This window comes from Pantherophis guttatus, chromosome 2 (assembly GCF_059756535.1).
Source record: "Pantherophis guttatus breed Tessera chromosome 2, ASM5975653v1, whole genome shotgun sequence".
Classification (NCBI taxonomy): Eukaryota; Metazoa; Chordata; class Lepidosauria; order Squamata; family Colubridae; genus Pantherophis; species Pantherophis guttatus.
Window position 1 is genome coordinate 1,091,380 of NC_142064.1, and position 17,749 is coordinate 1,109,128.

A 17,749-nucleotide genomic window follows, 5' to 3' on the forward strand; every position below is an offset into this window, starting at 1 on the left:
CCCCGCTTCCAAACTTTTGGGGGGTTTGTGGTTTATAACACACCCAGACTAAACAAACCCCCTGGATCCTTCTGCCCCCCTCCCCCCCCCGCCAAGCACAGACACCTCTTTGAAAGCAGATTAGGTATTTCACCCATTGCCTAATTCCCTTACGAGCAGCATAAATCTCACGCCCCAGACCCTGGGTGCCCTCCTGCCCAGACAGCCCCAATTCTGCATCACACCTCCGTTCCTCCCTGGCAGGACCCCAGAACCGCCATCCAGCAACCCCAGGGCCTATCATCTCCCCGAACCCCAGCTTTGAATGACACAAACGAGCCTTTTGGGATGCAGGTTCCCTCCCCACCCACATTCCAAGGTAGCCACCCGTTGGCAGGCAGGGCTGCCGTGAGCCATCCGGGAGGCCGGCCAGGGCAGCTCCTGGCAGGAGAGGCTGTTCCCGGCTATTTTTAGCCTCTCCGCCCATCTGGCACTCAAGACCTTCATCTCAGGAAATTTCCACCCGTTTTCTGGCTGTGGGATTTGCCAAGGGCTGACATCTCTCCCGCCACACCGCTTGGCTGCCTGGCGTCTCTGGACAAGCCCAGGCCAGCCTGGCACAGCCAAAGTCTCTGGAGGAGCCAGAAGCTTCGGGCTGCTCCCCGTGGCCCCCTCCCCAGCTTGGAGCCTGATGCCCCAGCGAATTGGGAAGGTGGGCGAGGACTAGGGCAGAAAATTCTAAACTAGCCGTTGGGGTCTGTGCAGTGCCCACCCACCCACACTCCGTGGATGGAACGGGACAAATCGCCACGGCCAACTTGACACGGGCCAACTCGCTGCGGGACAATTCAACAATTCCATTATTTAAAATAATTTTAAAAATTATTTCATTTTTTGTCATTCAAGTTTCCTTCGGTCCCTCCTTTTGCATCCTTTTTAAAATGATTCTGTTCCCCCATTTCTTCGATGTGAGTGTAACTCTTGTCCCTAAGTTGTCGGAGGCCCCTCGAAGGAGCCATTCGCTAACTCCCCTCTGCTGAGCAAGGCAACGGCTGGGCCCCCAAAGGCCCTCTGTCCGCAAGGTGGACCTGGTTCTCCTTCCTCACAGGGCGCCTGCAAGTCCTTTATTCACACAACCTCTCAAAGTAGCTTCCATCACTGGAGGTTTTCGAAAATAGATCGAAGAACCATTTGACCTGGGATGGGGTAAGGACTCCAGCCTTGAGCAAGGGGTTGGACTAGATGACCTCCAAGGACCCTTCCAGCCCTAGGATTCTAGTCTCTTTAGCCTGGTCTTAGTCCACAGCCGTCCTCTCATTTCTGGCAACCTGCCCTGGGTCTCCGGCTGGGATGGTGCCCGGCCCAGTCTCTCTCGAACTCAGGGCAGCTGCCTTGTTCCACCCCCGGGCTGATGCAGGGATCCAGGAAAGAGAGGCAGCCCCCCCCCCTTCCCACTCTTCCTCTCCAATCGAGCCCTGCATGTTCCAGAGAGGACCTCCCACCTTTGGGGGTCTCATTCCCCGAAGGTCTGGTGGCCGTGGCAAAGAGTAGCCCACCCAGGGGCAAACCTACAAACCAGCCTGCAGTGACCCCATTCGGATGAGGCTGCCCACTGCCCGTCTCCCCCCTCCTGCCCTCCCAAGGCCACCTCCATGGTGGTGCCTGGCCGGTGTCAGGAGGTGGAGCTTCTTGTGCTGGCCAAGCACCCCTCTGCTCCCCCAACTCCGGACGTTTGCCTTCGGTCTCCTTCGGGGGAGAAGCAAGCAGGGTGCCTGGAAAGGTGCCCCCCTCCTGCATGCCAGGGCTCCTCCAGGGCTGGAAGTCCTCTCGAGCAGCCATTGACTGCCCTCTCCCTCTGCAGGACACGCCAACCTCTCTGCCCATCTTCCTCTGGCCTTTGCGGTTGGCCCTTGGCTCTCACAGCCAGGGGGCGCTGTAAGAGGCAGCGGTGGGGGGTCCTCAGCCCTCTGGCCAGGGAGTAGCAGAACCCGGCATCTTCTCCACGCAAGGAAGGTTTGCACTGCCCAAGATTCATTAAAAAACCCACATTTGAAATTTAATTCTCTGAACCAAACCATGTATCTGCACACACACACACACACACACACACACACACACAGCCCCACAACTGGCACACGGGAGGTCTCTTCCGTTGCCTCCGCTCTGCCTGGCTGTCCTCCTCCCCTTGGGCCAAAAGCTCTTTCCGGTCTCCTGCCAGGCTGCTCTCTCTCTCGCTCTCAGCACGGCCGTCCCGAGGAGCCTGGGTCTGGGTCTGCTGAGCTTCAGCTTCACGGGGGAGACGGGGGGGCCAGGAGCTCAGCCCAGCCCAGCCAACAGCGCCCCTTCTCCAACCGGCTGCTCCCCGACGAGTCCAAACTCAGCAGCCTCCGGCAGGCAGCCTCTCTGCAGCAGAGGGTGGGGACTAGCCGGGCCACCGATGCCAAGTCCCAGCGGATAAGCAGCAAGTCCAAGGTGGCCGTGGAGGGCAGGGTGCCCGGGTCACATGCCCTGGAGAATCAACAGCAGCTGCAGAGGGGAGGTCCGTGGTCCCCTGGCTGGGGGAGGAGGCTGATCTGCCAAGCGGAGGCAGAGCTGTGCTACAAGATCTGGCCTTCTGCAGAGAGAGGGAGGGAGGGAGAGAGAGGAGTGGGAGGCTGGTCAAGACAGAACAGAGACCAACATCTGCCTTAGGTCATAGAAAGGGACCTTGGAGGTCTTCTAGTCCAACCCCCTGCTCAAGCAGGAGACAAGTGGCCGCCCACTCTCTTCTTGAAACCCTCCGGTGATGGAGCACCCACAAGTTCTGGAGGGAAGCTGTGCTTGCATTTCTCCTAGGACAGGCAGCATCTCACCAACTGGACCCCCCCAAATTCCCAGCCTACTTCAGCTCAAGCAGCCACTTGCTTTGTGCTGTGGACCAAGGCCACTTCTGCCCACAACACATCTGGATCCCCGGGGGGCCCTTTAAGGAGCATGCACCATTAATTTCTTGACCATCCAGCTGCAGGGCCTCTCCAGTCACCTCTGGCCTGAACTGACGGGATTAAAAACAATTTAATTTCGGAGACCAGCCATGAGCCATGGAAACCTTCCATCTACCGAAGGCTGAAACACCCTTCCAGTGGATCAGGAGCCCCCCCAAAAGAGTTGTTACCACTGATTTGATAGCAACGGAAGAGAATGTTTGCAGCTCAGGATTGAACTGGGGGGTCCTTGGTGCTCTCTGAGCTTAATTGTTTTCTTGCAAATGTTTCATGACCCAGTAACACCATCAGTGCTAGAAGGGGTGTGTGGAGTTTTCTCTTTGCTTATATATAGTGACCTGCCCTGATTTGATCATTCCTCCATGATCCTCTCCCCAGCAGGGTCCCAATTGTTCCCTGCATGGGACCTGAGCCCCCTTCTTGAGGGGGTCACACCAACCGGGGGGGGGGGGGGTGGAGCTGTACTCACTTGGCAAGGCCTTCAGGTGGGTGGCAGCGGAGAGCAGCTCCTGGTGTTTGTCGGCCTCTTTGCTCTGCTTCTTCGCCCGGATCCTTTCCATGGGAAGAGAGGAGAGAGAGGAGGAGAAAGATGGAGAAATTTTTCCCACAAGTCCTCCAGGTGCTTTTCCCAAACAGCAGCTGGACTTTCTTGGCGCTTCTCTTGAAGACGTTTCGCTTCTCATCCAAGCAGCCCATTCTTAGGAAGCTCCTTGGATGAGAAGCAACACATATTGGAGGAAAAAAGCAAGAAGACCCAGCTGCCTTTGGGAAAAGCACCGTTGAGACACCCACGACCCGCATGGCGGCATCTCCATAGAGGTCCTCCTACAAGGATTCTCCCCCCAGACCGAGGCTCCTTGCCAAGCCCAGAGGGCAAGTGGATGCTCCAGCCCGGCCACCCCGTCTCCAGGTTTTCCACCTACCACACCAGGAAGGCAAAGAGCAGCAGGGCCACCAGGGCGAAGAAGGCGAAGACCCCGAGCGACACCAGCATTGCCACCATCTCCAAGGAGTCCCCCTGCCCTGCTGGAGACAGAATACATCCCTTCAGCTCCATCACTCTGCGGGCACCCGCCAGCTCTCGCCCGGGCCCTTACAAGTCGAGGGCAGAGGCGGTGGGGGCCCAGGCCAGACCAGGCCAGCAAAAGGGGGCTGCAGGGCCACACACAGCCACGGGAGCTCTTTTGCCCCGGGGGAATCTAAAGATCTTTGCAGAGATCTTCATCCTTCAAAGCAAATATTCGGGGACTGAAGTGCTCGCTCTCCCTGCCGACCTCGGTTTCAGGCCCCCCACGTACCGACTGGCTTGTTGTCGGGGGTCGGAGAGGGCTCTTCAGCTGGCGGGTCCAGTTCAACGGTGTCCGGAGCAGCTTCGCTGGGCTCAGCGACCTGTCCTGCGGGAGGGAAGAGACCCAAAATTGGACCGCTTGAGAAAATGCAAGGTGGGGGACACGGTCCTCCCCATTGCCTGACCCACTGGCTACATGGAGAGCAGGAATGGGCAAACTATGGGAACCTAAGGACCTGTGGACTTCAACCCCCAGAATTCCTGGCGGCAACCCAGCTGGCTCAGGAATTCTGGGAATTGAAGTCCACAGGTCCTAAAGTTGCATAGCTGCCCACCTCTGGTGTAGAGACTGAGAAGGCCGACCAATACCCACAGAGGGGGCCCAGAGCGATCACACCAGGCCCAGAATCCCCAGCCCTGTTGCCCCACAGATCTGGAGCCCACCCCCCACCCCTGTCAGAAGAGGCTGCTGCCTTCTGCCACTCTTCATCTTCCTTTGGCTGAAGCAACGGCTCTGAAGCAAAATTCACTTAACAACTGTCTCCCTTAGCAACAGAAGTTTTTGGCTGAATTGTCGTCGTAAGTCAAGGTCCACCTTGTAGGTCTCCCCTATTTTAATATCTGCCCAAGATTTACTCCCCCACCCCACCCCATTCCCATCCCTCTTCCACTGCCCAGTTCTCCTCTCCTCATTCCCTCCAGGTGGTGCCCTTTCCCTGCCCTTACCTGCAGCCGGCCAGCCTCGCGCCTCCGGGCTCCACTCGCTCCAGCTGCCAGCATCCAGGAAGTCCTTGGCGCTCACCTGGACCGTGTGCTCCAGGCCCATGACGGCGTCCGTGATCACCTCGGACACATTGCTGGTCTCCACCTGCCGAGTCAAGAGGTGGCCCCCATCAGCCCCACCCACTGACCCCAGCCCCTCTGAACTGACTGCTGCCCCCCTCCACCAGCCACCCCAAATGCATGGGGAGCATTCCGGGAAGGGCACATAGGATCCATGTGCAAGCAGGGAGTCCCCGCCCCCAATACCTGAGACCCCCCCCCACCCCTGCACCCTCTGGACTCACCATTGACCAGGAGTTGTGAAGGAGGGGCCGGTAGCGCAGCCGGAAGTGGAGCTGGAAGGAAGGCTCCTTGGGCCACGAGGAGGGGTACTCCCAGCTGACGCGCAGCCGCCGGGGGGCCAGGGGCACCGGCTCCACCCGGACACGCTCTGGCGGATCTGGCTTGGCTGGAGGGGAGGCAGAGGAGGAGGGAGCTGAGACTCCGAAGGGGGAACAAACCAGGCCTTTCCCCATGATCTGGGCCCAAGCTCCATTTATCTGGGTACATTGGGGTACCATCTCACTCTTGGGGGACTAGTCCCCCCCACTCTGGCAGAGGAGGAAGGGTATTCTGGCTGGGGGAGGGGTCCAGAAGGTCCCTCTCTGCCGTGGCTCTTGTCCCCCCCAGTGTGAGGTCAGCCCCGACACCCCCACCCCCGGCCTCCTGCAAAAGCCTGAAGACTCTGCCAGTTGGCTTGGGGCTCCAAGGGAGGGGGCTTCACATGGGGGAGGGGGGGTTGAGATTAATAACAGATCCGCCCCTCCCTCCCTCTCTTTTAGCTTTATTTATAGTTGATAAATTTGTATTTTTATAATGTTTTGCTCTGATTATATACATACAGGTAATCCTCCACTTACAACAGTTCATTTAGTGACCATTCAAAGTTACAACGGCCCTGAAAAAACTGACTTATGACCGTTTTTCACACTTACAACCACTGCAGCATCCCCCTTGGCCACATGATCAAAATTCAGAAGCTAGGCAACTGACTCGTATTTACGACGTCGTAGTCGTGACCCCTTTTGCGACCTCCTGACAAGCCAGGTCAACGGAGAAGCCGGATTCATTTAACAACCATGTGACTAAGTTGACAACTGCAGTGATTCACTTAAAAACGGGGGCAAAACTCACTTAACAACTGTCTCACTTAGCAACAGAAACCTGTTGGGCTCAATTGTGGTTGCAAGTTGAGGACTAACTGTAAAGCAAAGGAAAGCTGAAGGAGGATCGTAAGCGCATTGGCAGTTTCACTTAGCAACGGCTTCACTTAACGCCCTGGTGGCTGGTCGCTAAACGAGGATGAACTGATGCAGGCCTTACTGATGCTGTGGGCAATGATGTCCAGCAGGGCGAAGCTGGAGCCCAGCGGGTTCACCTCCGTCACATTCACACGGTATGAGCTCCAGAACTGGGACTTGCCGACGGTGCAGGAGAGGGGGACGCCGGGATCCTGGACACACGGACCCACACGGATGACCGGGGACCTGCTGGCACAGAGGCAAGAGAAAGCGTTCGTCCTCTAAGCTCTTGGCCAAGAAGAAATTACGACGTGAATTCCCATAATCCCCAGCCGCAAGTCCACAATCTGGGAAAGAAGTTTCCTCAAACTGGTGGCGTTATCTGGCTTGACAATAAACCTTGTGAGAAGTTTTGTATCCAGATATATCTTATTCTTTATACTGCTTCCACCCTCCCTTAAACCATTGACAGAATCCACGATGGTCTGAGAATCAGTTAACCAACTAAAATTAGCAAACCCCCAAATATGTTACACAGACCCAATCCACATATCAAAAGATAAGGTCTGCAAACATAAACAGAGTCAATTAAATTAGGTCTCCCGGAGGAACTGCATATTCACAAGAATAACCATACCTACACACACACACACACACACACACACACACACACACACACACACACCCCTCAAGTATCACCCTAGCATGTAGACACTTCAAGCTCCCCCTATAAAACTCTGCCAACTCTGCACCCCACTTCCCTGCAGCTGCCCCAAAGGCAACGTATTTTGTCTTCTTTCCTCACCCCTGAACTGCCAAAGCGCAGGACCTACCTGGACTTGTCACTTCCGGGCAGCTGTTTCGTCCTGGGAAACGAGAAAGAGGGAATGAGAAAGAGAAGGGAGAAGAGGGGAGGTCCAACTGGACCCTCCTTCACCCCCTGGGCATCTGGAAGAAATGCCGGGCCTTTTCCCCAGGACCCCGACTGGCCACTTTGGGCAGCCTCACCCCAGAGGGAGCAAAGGGGAGCAGAGGGTCTCCTTCTGGAGAAGAGGACCCCATGGGGCGGGCAGCCTCCTATTCCCACGTGGGCTGAAAGGACCAGCTGAGCCGTGGCTGCCTCCTTCGAGCTGGACCTGGCTAAGAAACCAGGCAGGGTGACTCCCCCCTCCCCCCACCTTAATACAAGCCTAGCAAAAGTCCCCCAGTTGTGTCTCATGGCCTTGCTAATCGTGGCCCCACTAGCCTCTCCCCCACTAGCTGCTGGGGTGAAGATGGTGGTCCTTAGACTATCCTTCTCGGCACCAGTGATGGCTTCGTTCAGGACTGTCCACCGGCAGTCACGGCTCCCCTCGCCTTCCGAACGGATACTCAAGAGGAAGGCCGGGCTCCAGGGCCAAAGGAGAAGGTGCAGGCTGCCTTCCCCCATGGCTGAGGAGACCAGCCTTCCTCTGACTGTCCGTTCGGGAGGCGCAATGGAGACCTTCTGGAGATGTTTGGGGAAAAGTCTTCGTTTGTTCCAAGTGGGGTTTGGGAGAGGACCTTCAGAAGTCGTAGGAGCTTCACCACTAGAAGCTTTGAAGAAGAGCCTGGACTGTCATCTGTCAGAAATGGTGAAGGGAGGGTCTCCTGCTTGGGCGGGGCGGGGGTGGTGGTGGACTAGATGACCTACAAGGTCCCTCCCAACTCTGTTATTCTATTATAAGGTCCTCAGCTGGAGCAGAAGGACCATAAAGGAAGAGGAGGAAGAGGCCTTTTCTTCTTCTTCATCTCCTCTCTGTCCCTCCAGCTCCCCCCCTCCAATATGCTCCTGGCCCCATATGTCTCCCCCTCCCCTCCACAGACCCCCCACCCCACCCCCCCAAAGAGCCCTCCACAGTCCTCAGCTCCTGCACAACCCAGCCCACCCTCACAGATGTACAGGTATCTGGTCTCCTGAAGGTACTTTTTCCAAAAGGCAACTTACAATTTTCTGGACTTTCTAGTGGTCTAAAGTCTCCTGGATGGTCAACTTACAACCACTAATCAAGGAGAGAAGCAACCTGGAACTGAGGAGAGATTTCCTGATGGTTAGAACTATTGATCAGTGGAATGGAAGTTGCCACCAGAAGTTGTGGGTGCTTCATCACTGGGGGTTCTTGAGAAGAGATTGGACAACCACTTGTCTGGAATATTAGGGGGTCTCCTGCCTGAGCAGAGGACAGGACTAGACGACCTCCAAGGTCCCTTTTGACTCTTGTTCTTTTGTCCAGTGGCCTTTTGGAAAAAGCACCTTTGGGACGACCATGACCTGGAGGATGGAGAATCTCCCTGGACCTACAGGTAGCTGGTGATGTATCTGGTGGGCAGGTGCGTCTCAATGCTGGGTGTCCAGAAGCAGGAGAAGTTCTCATAGTTGGAAGCTCGGCAGGAGACGGAGGGCGGCCCAGGGAGTCCTGCGGGCAAGGAGGGAGGCACGGCAACAATTAGTGGGAAGGGTCCCCAGATCAGCGCCTCTCCGGTTCTGCAGGTGGCTCACCATGACAGGTACAGATAGCCCTCAACTTATGACCACATCTGAGCCCCAATTTCTGCTGCTAAGTGAGGCAGTTGTTAAGTGAGTTTTGACCCATTTGACGAGCTTTCCCTGCCACCGCTGTTAAGCGAATCACTGCAGTTCGTTAGCTAGTCAAACGGTCGTGAAGGGAGCCTGGCTTCCCCATCGCTTTTGCTTGTCAGAAGGTTGCAAAAGGGGGCTCACAGGATGCCAGGACAGGGTGACCGTCATGAACACGAGTCAGTTGCCAAGCGGCTGAATTTTGAGCCCTGGGGATGCTGCAATGGTCGTAAGTGTGAAACAACTGTCATAAATCAGTTTTTTCAGTGCTGTTGCAACTTTGGACGGTCACTGTGCGAACTGTTGTAAGTGGAGGACTATCTGTACCCCACCCACAGTTCACCACTCAGTGGCTTCCTTAACCCGGAGCAGTTCAGAATGCCCCCCCCCCCCCGTCCCCCAGGCAAATACGATTCTCTCCCACATGAGACCCAGACTTACGGCCAACTCGGAGGGCAACGGAGCCCAGGAGAAGCCCACCACCATCCTGGCAGCTGTAGGTGCCTTCGGAGGAGAGGTCCACGTGGCTCAAGAGCAGCTGGCCCTGCTGGACCTTGGAGTCCGTGGGCAGCCCGGAGCCCCCATTCCGCTGCCACCTGCTCAAGGAGCTGAGGAGACCGAAGAGCTGCCGTGAGGCCAGGGGAGGAGACCTCCAGGGGCCCATCCCACATTCTCAAAGAGTAGTATAGGTGGGTCTATGCATGGTTTTGTATTGATTCATTTAGTTGTCATGTCTATGTAGTGTATATTGGAGATGGAGACGCTTCGGGATGCAATGAAATTTCATTTTAATGTATGCCAATTAGTGTACATTAATTAGTGTACATCTAAGCTGCGAGTTCTCCCCAGTTGACTTCTTATCTCTGAATGGGGTGCCCAACAATTGCTGCCAAGGAGAAGCTGCACGGTGCCCCCAACTGACTGCCCCTCTCTGAAAGGGGTGCCCACCAACTGCTACCAATGCTGCCCTCCCTCCCAATCCATCCCTCTTGAGGTCCTTCCCTGCAGCTGCCTTCAAGAGCCTTCAGCAGAACTAAAGCAATTAACCAACTAACTAACTAAACTAAAGAACTAAAGGAGAACTACGTATGAAGAGACAGCCCCTTGTCTGAAATGGTGTAGGATCTCCTGCTTGAGTAGGGGGTTGGACTAGAAGACCTCTAAGGTCCCTTCCAGCGCTATTCGGATTCTGAACCAAAGGCAGCGTCCCTTCACAACTGCCAGCTGGCAAGGCAGAGGTTTCTTTTGGGGGGTGGGGAGGGGGAGTAAAGGACAGTTAAGTTCAGGAGAAACAAGGCGGCCAAGGGCTCCTGGGGCCCTTTCAGGGTCAATGGCCACAAGACGGGGCGAAGAAGGGCGAAGTGACCGGCTGTTTCCCTTGTGGTTTCCTATGCGGAGAGCTGGTTTCCCACCACAGGCATGAATGGCCTGCTAGACCGGGCTGGCACAGATGGGGGAATATTCCTCTATATTTGAAATATACTCCCTTAAAATCTCTGAAACTCAATCTAGGGTTTATTTTTCCCAAATGGTTTATTTCAAATTTTCAGGGATGCTTAGGAAAGGCAGATATGTTTTGTTTTGTTTTTGAAAAAACACTTTTAGACAACAGCAGGAGCTCAAAACTTGTAGGTCTGGAGCAGAAGATCAAAAGAGTTCCTTCAAATAGAAGAGAATATTTGCAGCTCAGGGTTGAACTATGCTGCTCTCTGAGCTTGGCTGTTTTCGTGCAGACATTTCATGACCCCACTGGGTCACATCATCAGTACGAGTGAGTGTGGGGTTTTGTTTCCTAGTACTTCCTTGATGTCGGGTACTGTTTTTTACTTGTTTGTCTGGAGATAATTCTTGCTTAAGGAATACTGGCCTTTTTGTTTCCCTATTAGTTTTTTATTCTTTTGAATGATGTGTAAATGTAGTTTATCTCTATGTGTCAAATGATGGCTGATTGGTCTGAATACTGAGCTTCTGGAAATCCTAGAGCATTTTGTGGGGAGCCTAGAAAACTTGCAATCCTAATAAATAGGGACCAAGCCTCATATTCCCTCCTACTGATGATGTTCCCTAGTCACATAATGAAACGTCTGCAAGAAAACCACCAAACTCAGAGAGCAACAAGGACGCCAGACCTCCTCTTCCTTCTTTTCCTCCTCCTCCTCTTCCTCCTCCCTGCAAACCTCCCTCCCTTCTAGCACTGATGAGGTTACCTACCCTGTTTCCCCCAAAATAAGACACTCCCTGATAAGAAGCCCAATCGGGCTTTTGAGCGCATGGCAATAAGGCCAAGCGCTTATTTCAGGGTTCAAAAAAAAATATAAGACAGGGCCTTATTTTCGGGAAAACATGGGTAAAGATAGGTAAAAAACTTGGTTACCAGACAACATCCAAGCTCCAAGAGCACCAGGGACCCAAGGGGTGCCACATAAGGGCACCAAAGGCTTCAGAAAGCCATTAAACAAGAGAAATGTGCATGTAGGCAAACCTCCAGTGGGGATCCAGGACTCTTTCTGCAGGAATACCCGGGACAGCATCTCTGCCCACCAGGGTCAAACACAAACCTCCGATAAGCTGCCCAGCTGGATGGAAAAATAGCTCAACAAAGCAGCTGAAAAACGATGCGGCTAATGATCCTGGATGCTCAGCTCAGACTAAACAAGAGAGAACCTCAAGGAGCCTCTGGAACAAACTCTTGCCCAGAACACACAAAAACGCTGGCAACCCACATCAAGGCTGCATCTCTAAGACTAATTTTGAAAAAACGCTCACTCTGAAACCCACAAGCAAAGAGGTACCTGAATCCAAACTGGTTTGTCAACATGTCCACATTTACACCACTTTCAAAAGTGACAATTAAAACTATCTAGGAAGGAAACCTAAACACCAGCGCATGTCCCTTCTGGCAGGCAGAGAAGCAGGCATCAGCACCAGACAAATGATCAGGCGGAAAACAATAATCAAGGACTCAACAAGGAAGAAACTGCAACGCCATCAAAACTGGCAGGGCAAGCTGCTGCATATAAAAAGGGAGGGAACAATTAAAGTGAAACTTCTTAACCATGAGGATAATTAGCCAGTGGAACTGCTTGCCACCAGAAGTTGTGGGTGCTCCATCACTGGAGGTCTTCAAGAAGAGACTCGACAGCCACTTATCTAAAATAATACAGGTTCTCCTGCCTGAGCAGGGGGCTGGACTAGAAGACCTCCAAGGTCCCTTCCAGCCTATTCTATTCTATTCTATTCTATTCTATTCTATTCTATTCTATTCTATTCTATTCTATTCTATTCTATTCTATTCTGTTTTAAGAGACTCGTTGTAAACTGGGCTGGACAGCAAGGTACCTTCAACTGCCTTAGGGGTCACTTGTGGGGACTTCCGACCCTCCGCTGGACAGATCCTGCACAAGACACCTGGATGGGACCAGGATCGGGCCTGCTCAGGTACCTACCTTGCATTTGCTCCGGGGCAGGTCAGGACCACGTCACTCCCCAGCTCGGCATAGGTCACCCCTGGAAGAAAAGCCCCAGAGCATAAGAATCCAGGGAGCTCAAGGCTGCCGGAGAAGGTTGCAGCAGCCATGTCTTTGGCCTTGCAGTCCCTCTTCCCTCCCCTTACAAAGGGGGATGGGTGGTTTCGGCCAAAAGTGCCCCTGCCCCCCTGCCCTCTGCAGGCAGCCCTCCCAGCCAGGGCTGAAGGTGTGGCTCACCGTCTTCTCCCCATTCTCCTGATGTGGTGATGGAGGCGGTTGAGAGCACCATGGCAAAAAGGACCAGCCCTCTGCTCACCCAGCCGGTGAGGCTCAGCATCTAAGAGACCGGGGGTTGGGGGGGGGGGGGGAAGAGAAGGAAGAAAAAAGAACAACATCAGGAGGCTGAGTGCTAAAATTGGAATGCTGTCAGGGTCCCTGTTCCAAACCAGGTGATCTTTCTTTCTTTCTTTCTTTCTTTCTTTCTTTCTTTCTTTCTTTCTTTCTTTCTTTCTTTCTTCTTTCTTTTTCTTTCTCTTCCTCCCTCCCTCCCATCTTCTTTCCCCTGCCTCCCTCCCTTCCTTCCTCTTTCCTTCCTTCCTTCCTTCCTTCAAACTTTCCTCTCTCCTTCCTTCCATCCTCTCTTTTTCTCCTTCCTTCCTTCTTCCTTCCCTCCCTTCCTGTAAAGAGATCCACCCAAAGGATCAGGAAGGGTCTGGCTGTCCAAGGGACGAGGGGCTGGCTGACCAAAACATCCCAGCTTTTCGCTGTCGATGGTTCGTGGTAACTCAAACAGCTGTTCCTGCTGGGCAAACATTGGCAGCGGGAGAAATCGGTGGCAGGCAGGAATAGAGACAGGGGCGCCCCTCCTCCCTCTGGGCAGGTGTCACATTTGGGCATGGCTGGTTTCAAGAGATAAGGAGGGGAGGGGCCCCTCCCAAGCTGGCATTGGCACTTGGGGACAAAAAGCTCGGTGAGGGGGGCACAGCAAACTGTGAGGGGCTGGGCACATGCCACTGGGAGAGATCCAGATCGGCTGTCTTTTTTTTTTTGGCCTGTTTAGTCAGTCTTTGTTACCTTCCTTTGATGATCTAAGTAATGCACCCAAGATAAAGAAAGCAGACCCCCACTCACAGGTCCCTGGCCCGCCTCTCTTCCTTTCTCAGCCCTCCCCATCTTAACTCCTGCAATCTGATGCACAAGCTCCCACCTCCCTCCCCAACACCTCTGTGGCAGATATCAGGCACCCCCTCCCAAGACCCCCAGGCATTTTTGCAGCAGGGCAGAATTTCCTCTGGAACTCCCCTCCCCCCCACCCCGTTGTAATGTGCGCTAATGGAGACCCCAGAGCCAGAAATGCAGACTGCAGAAAATTCCCCAGCAGCAGGACAGCAGGGACCGTTTGGATGATCTCACAGCATCCATGCTGAAGGAAATGCCCTGCAGGCAGATAAGGTTGCCAAAGACAAAGAAGGCTCTGCCTTTGGTCTGAAACTGCCCAATACAGGGAAGGATGAAATCAAGATGACCTGAAGTGTTTTTACATTGGGTGAAGTAAAGCTGATATTGTATATGATAACAGCAGCGAGATTACTGATAGGTCAATATTGGAAAAATGAAGCTATGCCCACTATTGATGAATGGACTTTGAAGATGGCCAGCTTTGCAGAGATGGCGAAGATTTCAGCATATTTACAAGAGACTTATGTATGGGAGTGGAAAAAGTGGATAGATTATGTGCAGAATAAATATCAAACTAGGAAATATCAGATAGCCTTTAACTGGAAGTATTATATAGAGATAGAATAACCGAACTTTGTGAAGATGTGAAAAATACACAGGGGGTGGAGGGGTTCAAGTTTTATAAAATGTGATTTTGATTTGGATTATATTTTGTGGAAGTCCTGGGGGGAGGGGAGGGTTGGGGGGGGGGTCAGGGAGGGCTGGGGGGGGGGGGAAACTGGGGAGAAAATGTAATTGTAAAACTTTTTCAATAAAAAAAATAAATAAAGATGACCTGAAGTGTTAATACTGTTTTATAAAGCCTTTATAAGGCCACCCTTGGAATCCTGCATCTAGTTTTGGTCACCATGATATAAAAAAGATGTTGAGTGCAGAGAAGAGCAATGAAGATAAATATATGAAGAACGGTTGCAGGAAGTGGGCCTGGCTAGTCTAGTGAAGAGAAGAGAAGGACCAGCGGGAGACAGGATAGCAGCCTTCCAGTATTTGAGGGGCTGCCCCAGAGAGGAGGAAGGGGGACAAGCTATTCTCCAAAGCACCTCAAGGCCAGACAAGAAGCAACGGATGGAAACTAATCAAGGAGACAAGCAACCTGGAACTCATTTTTAAGAGATTTTTAAGAAGAGATCGGACAGCCATTTGTCCGGAATGGTGTAGGGTCTCCTGCTTAAGCAGGGGGTTGGACTAGATGACCTCCAAGGTCCCTCCCAACGCTGTTATTCTGAGTCCCACCTAGTTCTTTTGCTTTAGCATCTGATCAGAGCCAGAGCTGTGAGGGGGCTCTGTCCTCCCCTCCAGAATGCTGCTTCTGACGGAGCCCCCTTGCCTCCCCTCCCCCATCCTTACCATACTAGGACGGCTGAGTTTGAAACTGCCCCACAAGCTGGTCAGGGCTCCCCCCCCCCCCTGTTTCTCCAAGAGGGCACCACTCAGCTTCCAAGCAGCTCAGCCCCGGATGTCCTGGCATGAACCGCTGAGCCCCACAGGTGTGCCCCGTCTCAGGTGCCAATTCCGTGCCCGCTGTGCAGAGAAGCAGGCATCAGGGTGGCGCCACGGGGGATTGTGAGGACCGCTGCAGTAAACAAATTAAAGCTTCCGGAACCGAAGACAAGATTTTGGAAGGGGATGGGAATATTTCTGCCATTTGCTGGCTCTGGACCGGGACTGAGGCTGAATTGGTCTGCCCTGAATTTCCTCCGTCACAACCCCAGACGAAACACTGCTCTGGTCTGCAGCAGCCCGGCCCCTCCTGAACCCCCAAACCACAGCCGAGATCAGCCTGGGGGCCTCTGCCTCTCTCCCCCCAGGCTCCGAGAGGGAGACTAAACCCCCTTTAAGCCTGGATTTCTTGCTGCTCCTCCCAAGCAGGCAGCACAGATTTTTTTGGGGTGAACCGAGAAGTCTGGAATCGTTTGACGTGGAAAAAACAACATTATCTCCAGCCCATAATGGATCGGCCTGTTTATTTAGACGGAGGTTCCACAGGCGGCCGGGAGGGAGGTGGGCAAACGGCGGAAAATCTGCGAAGAAGGGAAGGCCGGCCTGCTTCTCGGCTCCTTTCTCTCCTTAGGAACCGCTGAAAAAATAAGTGGCAAACACCCGTTCCCTTCCCACAATGCAGGCGGAGGGATGGCCAGGCATTTGCACAGCCACAGAACAAACCACGATTGGGCTGAGACAAGCAGACTCTTGGTATAGAGAAATGTCTAAGGCCGTGATGGCGAACCTATGGCACGGGTGGCACACGGAGCCATATCTGTGGACACGCGAGCGTTGCCCTACCTCAGGCCAGCACGCATGTGTGTGCCGGCCAGCTGATTTTTGGGCCTTCCAGCCCCACTGGAAGTCAGGAAACGAGCTGTTTCAGGGCCTCCGGAGGGCTGTTTTCACTCTCCCCAGGCTCCTAGAAAGGCTCTTGGAGCCTGGGGAGGGCAAAAGATGGGTATACCGGGCCCACCGACTCATTGCGTGCCAAAAGCAGGGGGAGAGCGGGGGGGGGGGTCACGCACGCATGTGTGGGGGGGATGGGGCGTATTGAATTATGGGTGTGGGCACGCACACGTGCAATCCCCCCCCCACTACCCCCGCTTTTGGCACGCGACGACAAAAAGGTTAGCCATCATTGGTCTAAGGTCTCCTGCTCGAGCAGGGGTTGGACTAGAAGACCTCCAAGGTCCCTTCCAGCTCTGGTATTCTGTTAATTAATCAGTGGAACAGTTTACTTCCAGAGGTAGTGGTGCTCCATCACTGGGAGTTTTTAAGAAGAGACTGGACAGCCAGGGGTTGGACTAGAAGACCTCCAAGGTCCCTTCCAGCTCTATATTGATAGAAACTTATCAAGGAGAGAAGCAACCTAGAACTAAGGAGAAACTTCCTAACAGTGAGAACAATTAACCATGGAACAGAAGTTGCCACCAGTTTTGTGTTTTGTGTGAGCTTCTAAGTCAAGAGTCAATCAGGGTGCAGCTGCCACGCCCGGGTGCCACAACCATGGACTGGCACACACTGCACAATCTCCTAGGCTACACAATCTCTAGAGGCCCAAGGGTGACATGGAGCCCTCCTGACCTGCAGAGCCAAAGGGATCTTCACTATAAGCTTTGCCTCTGCAGAGCAGGATGGCTCTCCTGGATCAGGACACCTGGTCCTCGACTTGTAACCGTTCATTTAGTGACCATTCAAAGTTACAACAGCACTGAAAAAAAATGACTTACGACTGTTGCATCACCCCCCCCCCCCCCAGTCATGTGTCCAAACTGAAAATGCCTGGCAACTGGCTCATATTTATGACGGTCGCAGTGTCCCAAGGTAACTGTTGTGATTGATTTAAGAAGCATCGTTAAATGGACTTATGACCAAAACTCGCTTAACAAATGATTTGCTTAGCAACAGAAACGTTGGGCTCAATTGTGTCACAAGTGTTTCCAGGATTGCTGTGGCTATCTGCCTACTCACAAACAGTATGGTTTTAATCAAGCCATCTACTGTTGCCAATTACCTGCAAGCCTTCCCCGCCCTGGATAATTGTAGGTTGACTCCTTACATAAGCAAGGACCTTTTGCTTGCTACTTGGGCCTAGTCTTCTAGGCCTAAATGCACAGCTCCTGCAGGAAGCTTGTTGCAACGCCGCAGATGGGAGAAGAATGCAGATAAGGACTCCAGATGCCGCTACAGAGAGATTCCCACGGATGCTTGCCTTTTGCTGTTTTGAAACACGCAAGCTATCATCGGGACTGCTGTTGCTGGACCTTCTTCCTCCCACAAGCTTCAAACAATGTTTGCTGTTTGAACTGTTTTTACTTCAGGTGACTTTCAGCTGTGAAGCTCGTGCTGCTCCCATTATGATGGCCTTGATGATGTATCGACGCCGAAGCTGCTTACCTTCATGCTAGCTTTATTCTTTTGTGAACTGTTTTCGGTATTGTGGAGAGGGATCTAGGGAGATAGCCTTGCCTCACATATCCAGATAAGACTTTGTTTTTAATGTGTTTTCTTAAAGACATAGTGCTTTTTAAATGTTTTAAAGTAAATTATATTTTTACACAAGACGCCTCTGTCAGAATTATTTCAGTCTCAGTGTGTTTACTCATGAGCTGGTTCACGGTCCGGGGTACCTCTCAACCCCATTTCCT

General features: G+C 53.2%; 1 protein-coding gene across 8 annotated transcripts in view; it reads right to left on the reverse strand.

Annotated features, from left to right (window-relative positions):
- Window positions 1-2,009: 2,009 nt before the first annotated feature.
- The window catches only part of IL11RA (interleukin 11 receptor subunit alpha), a 92,482-nt gene continuing 76,742 nt past the window's right edge, over window positions 2,010-17,749 (reverse strand). For 2 of the 8 annotated variants that reach the window (XM_087885446.1, XM_087885448.1), the window contains 12 exons: window positions 12,615-12,714; window positions 12,357-12,417; window positions 9,352-9,518; window positions 8,635-8,749; window positions 7,148-7,180; window positions 6,397-6,560; window positions 5,319-5,482; window positions 4,978-5,119; window positions 4,262-4,357; window positions 3,887-3,989; window positions 3,433-3,515; window positions 2,010-2,593 (listed from right to left, as the gene is read on the reverse strand). In XM_087885446.1, the coding sequence (XP_087741572.1) occupies window positions 2,577-2,593; window positions 3,433-3,515; window positions 3,887-3,989; window positions 4,262-4,357; window positions 4,978-5,119; window positions 5,319-5,482; window positions 6,397-6,560; window positions 7,148-7,180; window positions 8,635-8,749; window positions 9,352-9,518; window positions 12,357-12,417; window positions 12,615-12,714 (1,245 nt within the window). In that variant the 3' untranslated portion in view covers window positions 2,010-2,576. Of the gene's footprint in view, window positions 2,594-3,432; window positions 3,516-3,886; window positions 3,990-4,261; window positions 4,358-4,977; window positions 5,120-5,318; window positions 5,483-6,396; window positions 6,564-7,147; window positions 7,181-8,634; window positions 8,750-9,351; window positions 9,519-12,356; window positions 12,418-12,614; window positions 12,715-17,749 lie in introns of all 8 variants that reach the window. The other 6 variants (XM_087885449.1, XM_087885451.1, XM_087885447.1 and 3 more) reach the window with 3 other exon arrangements.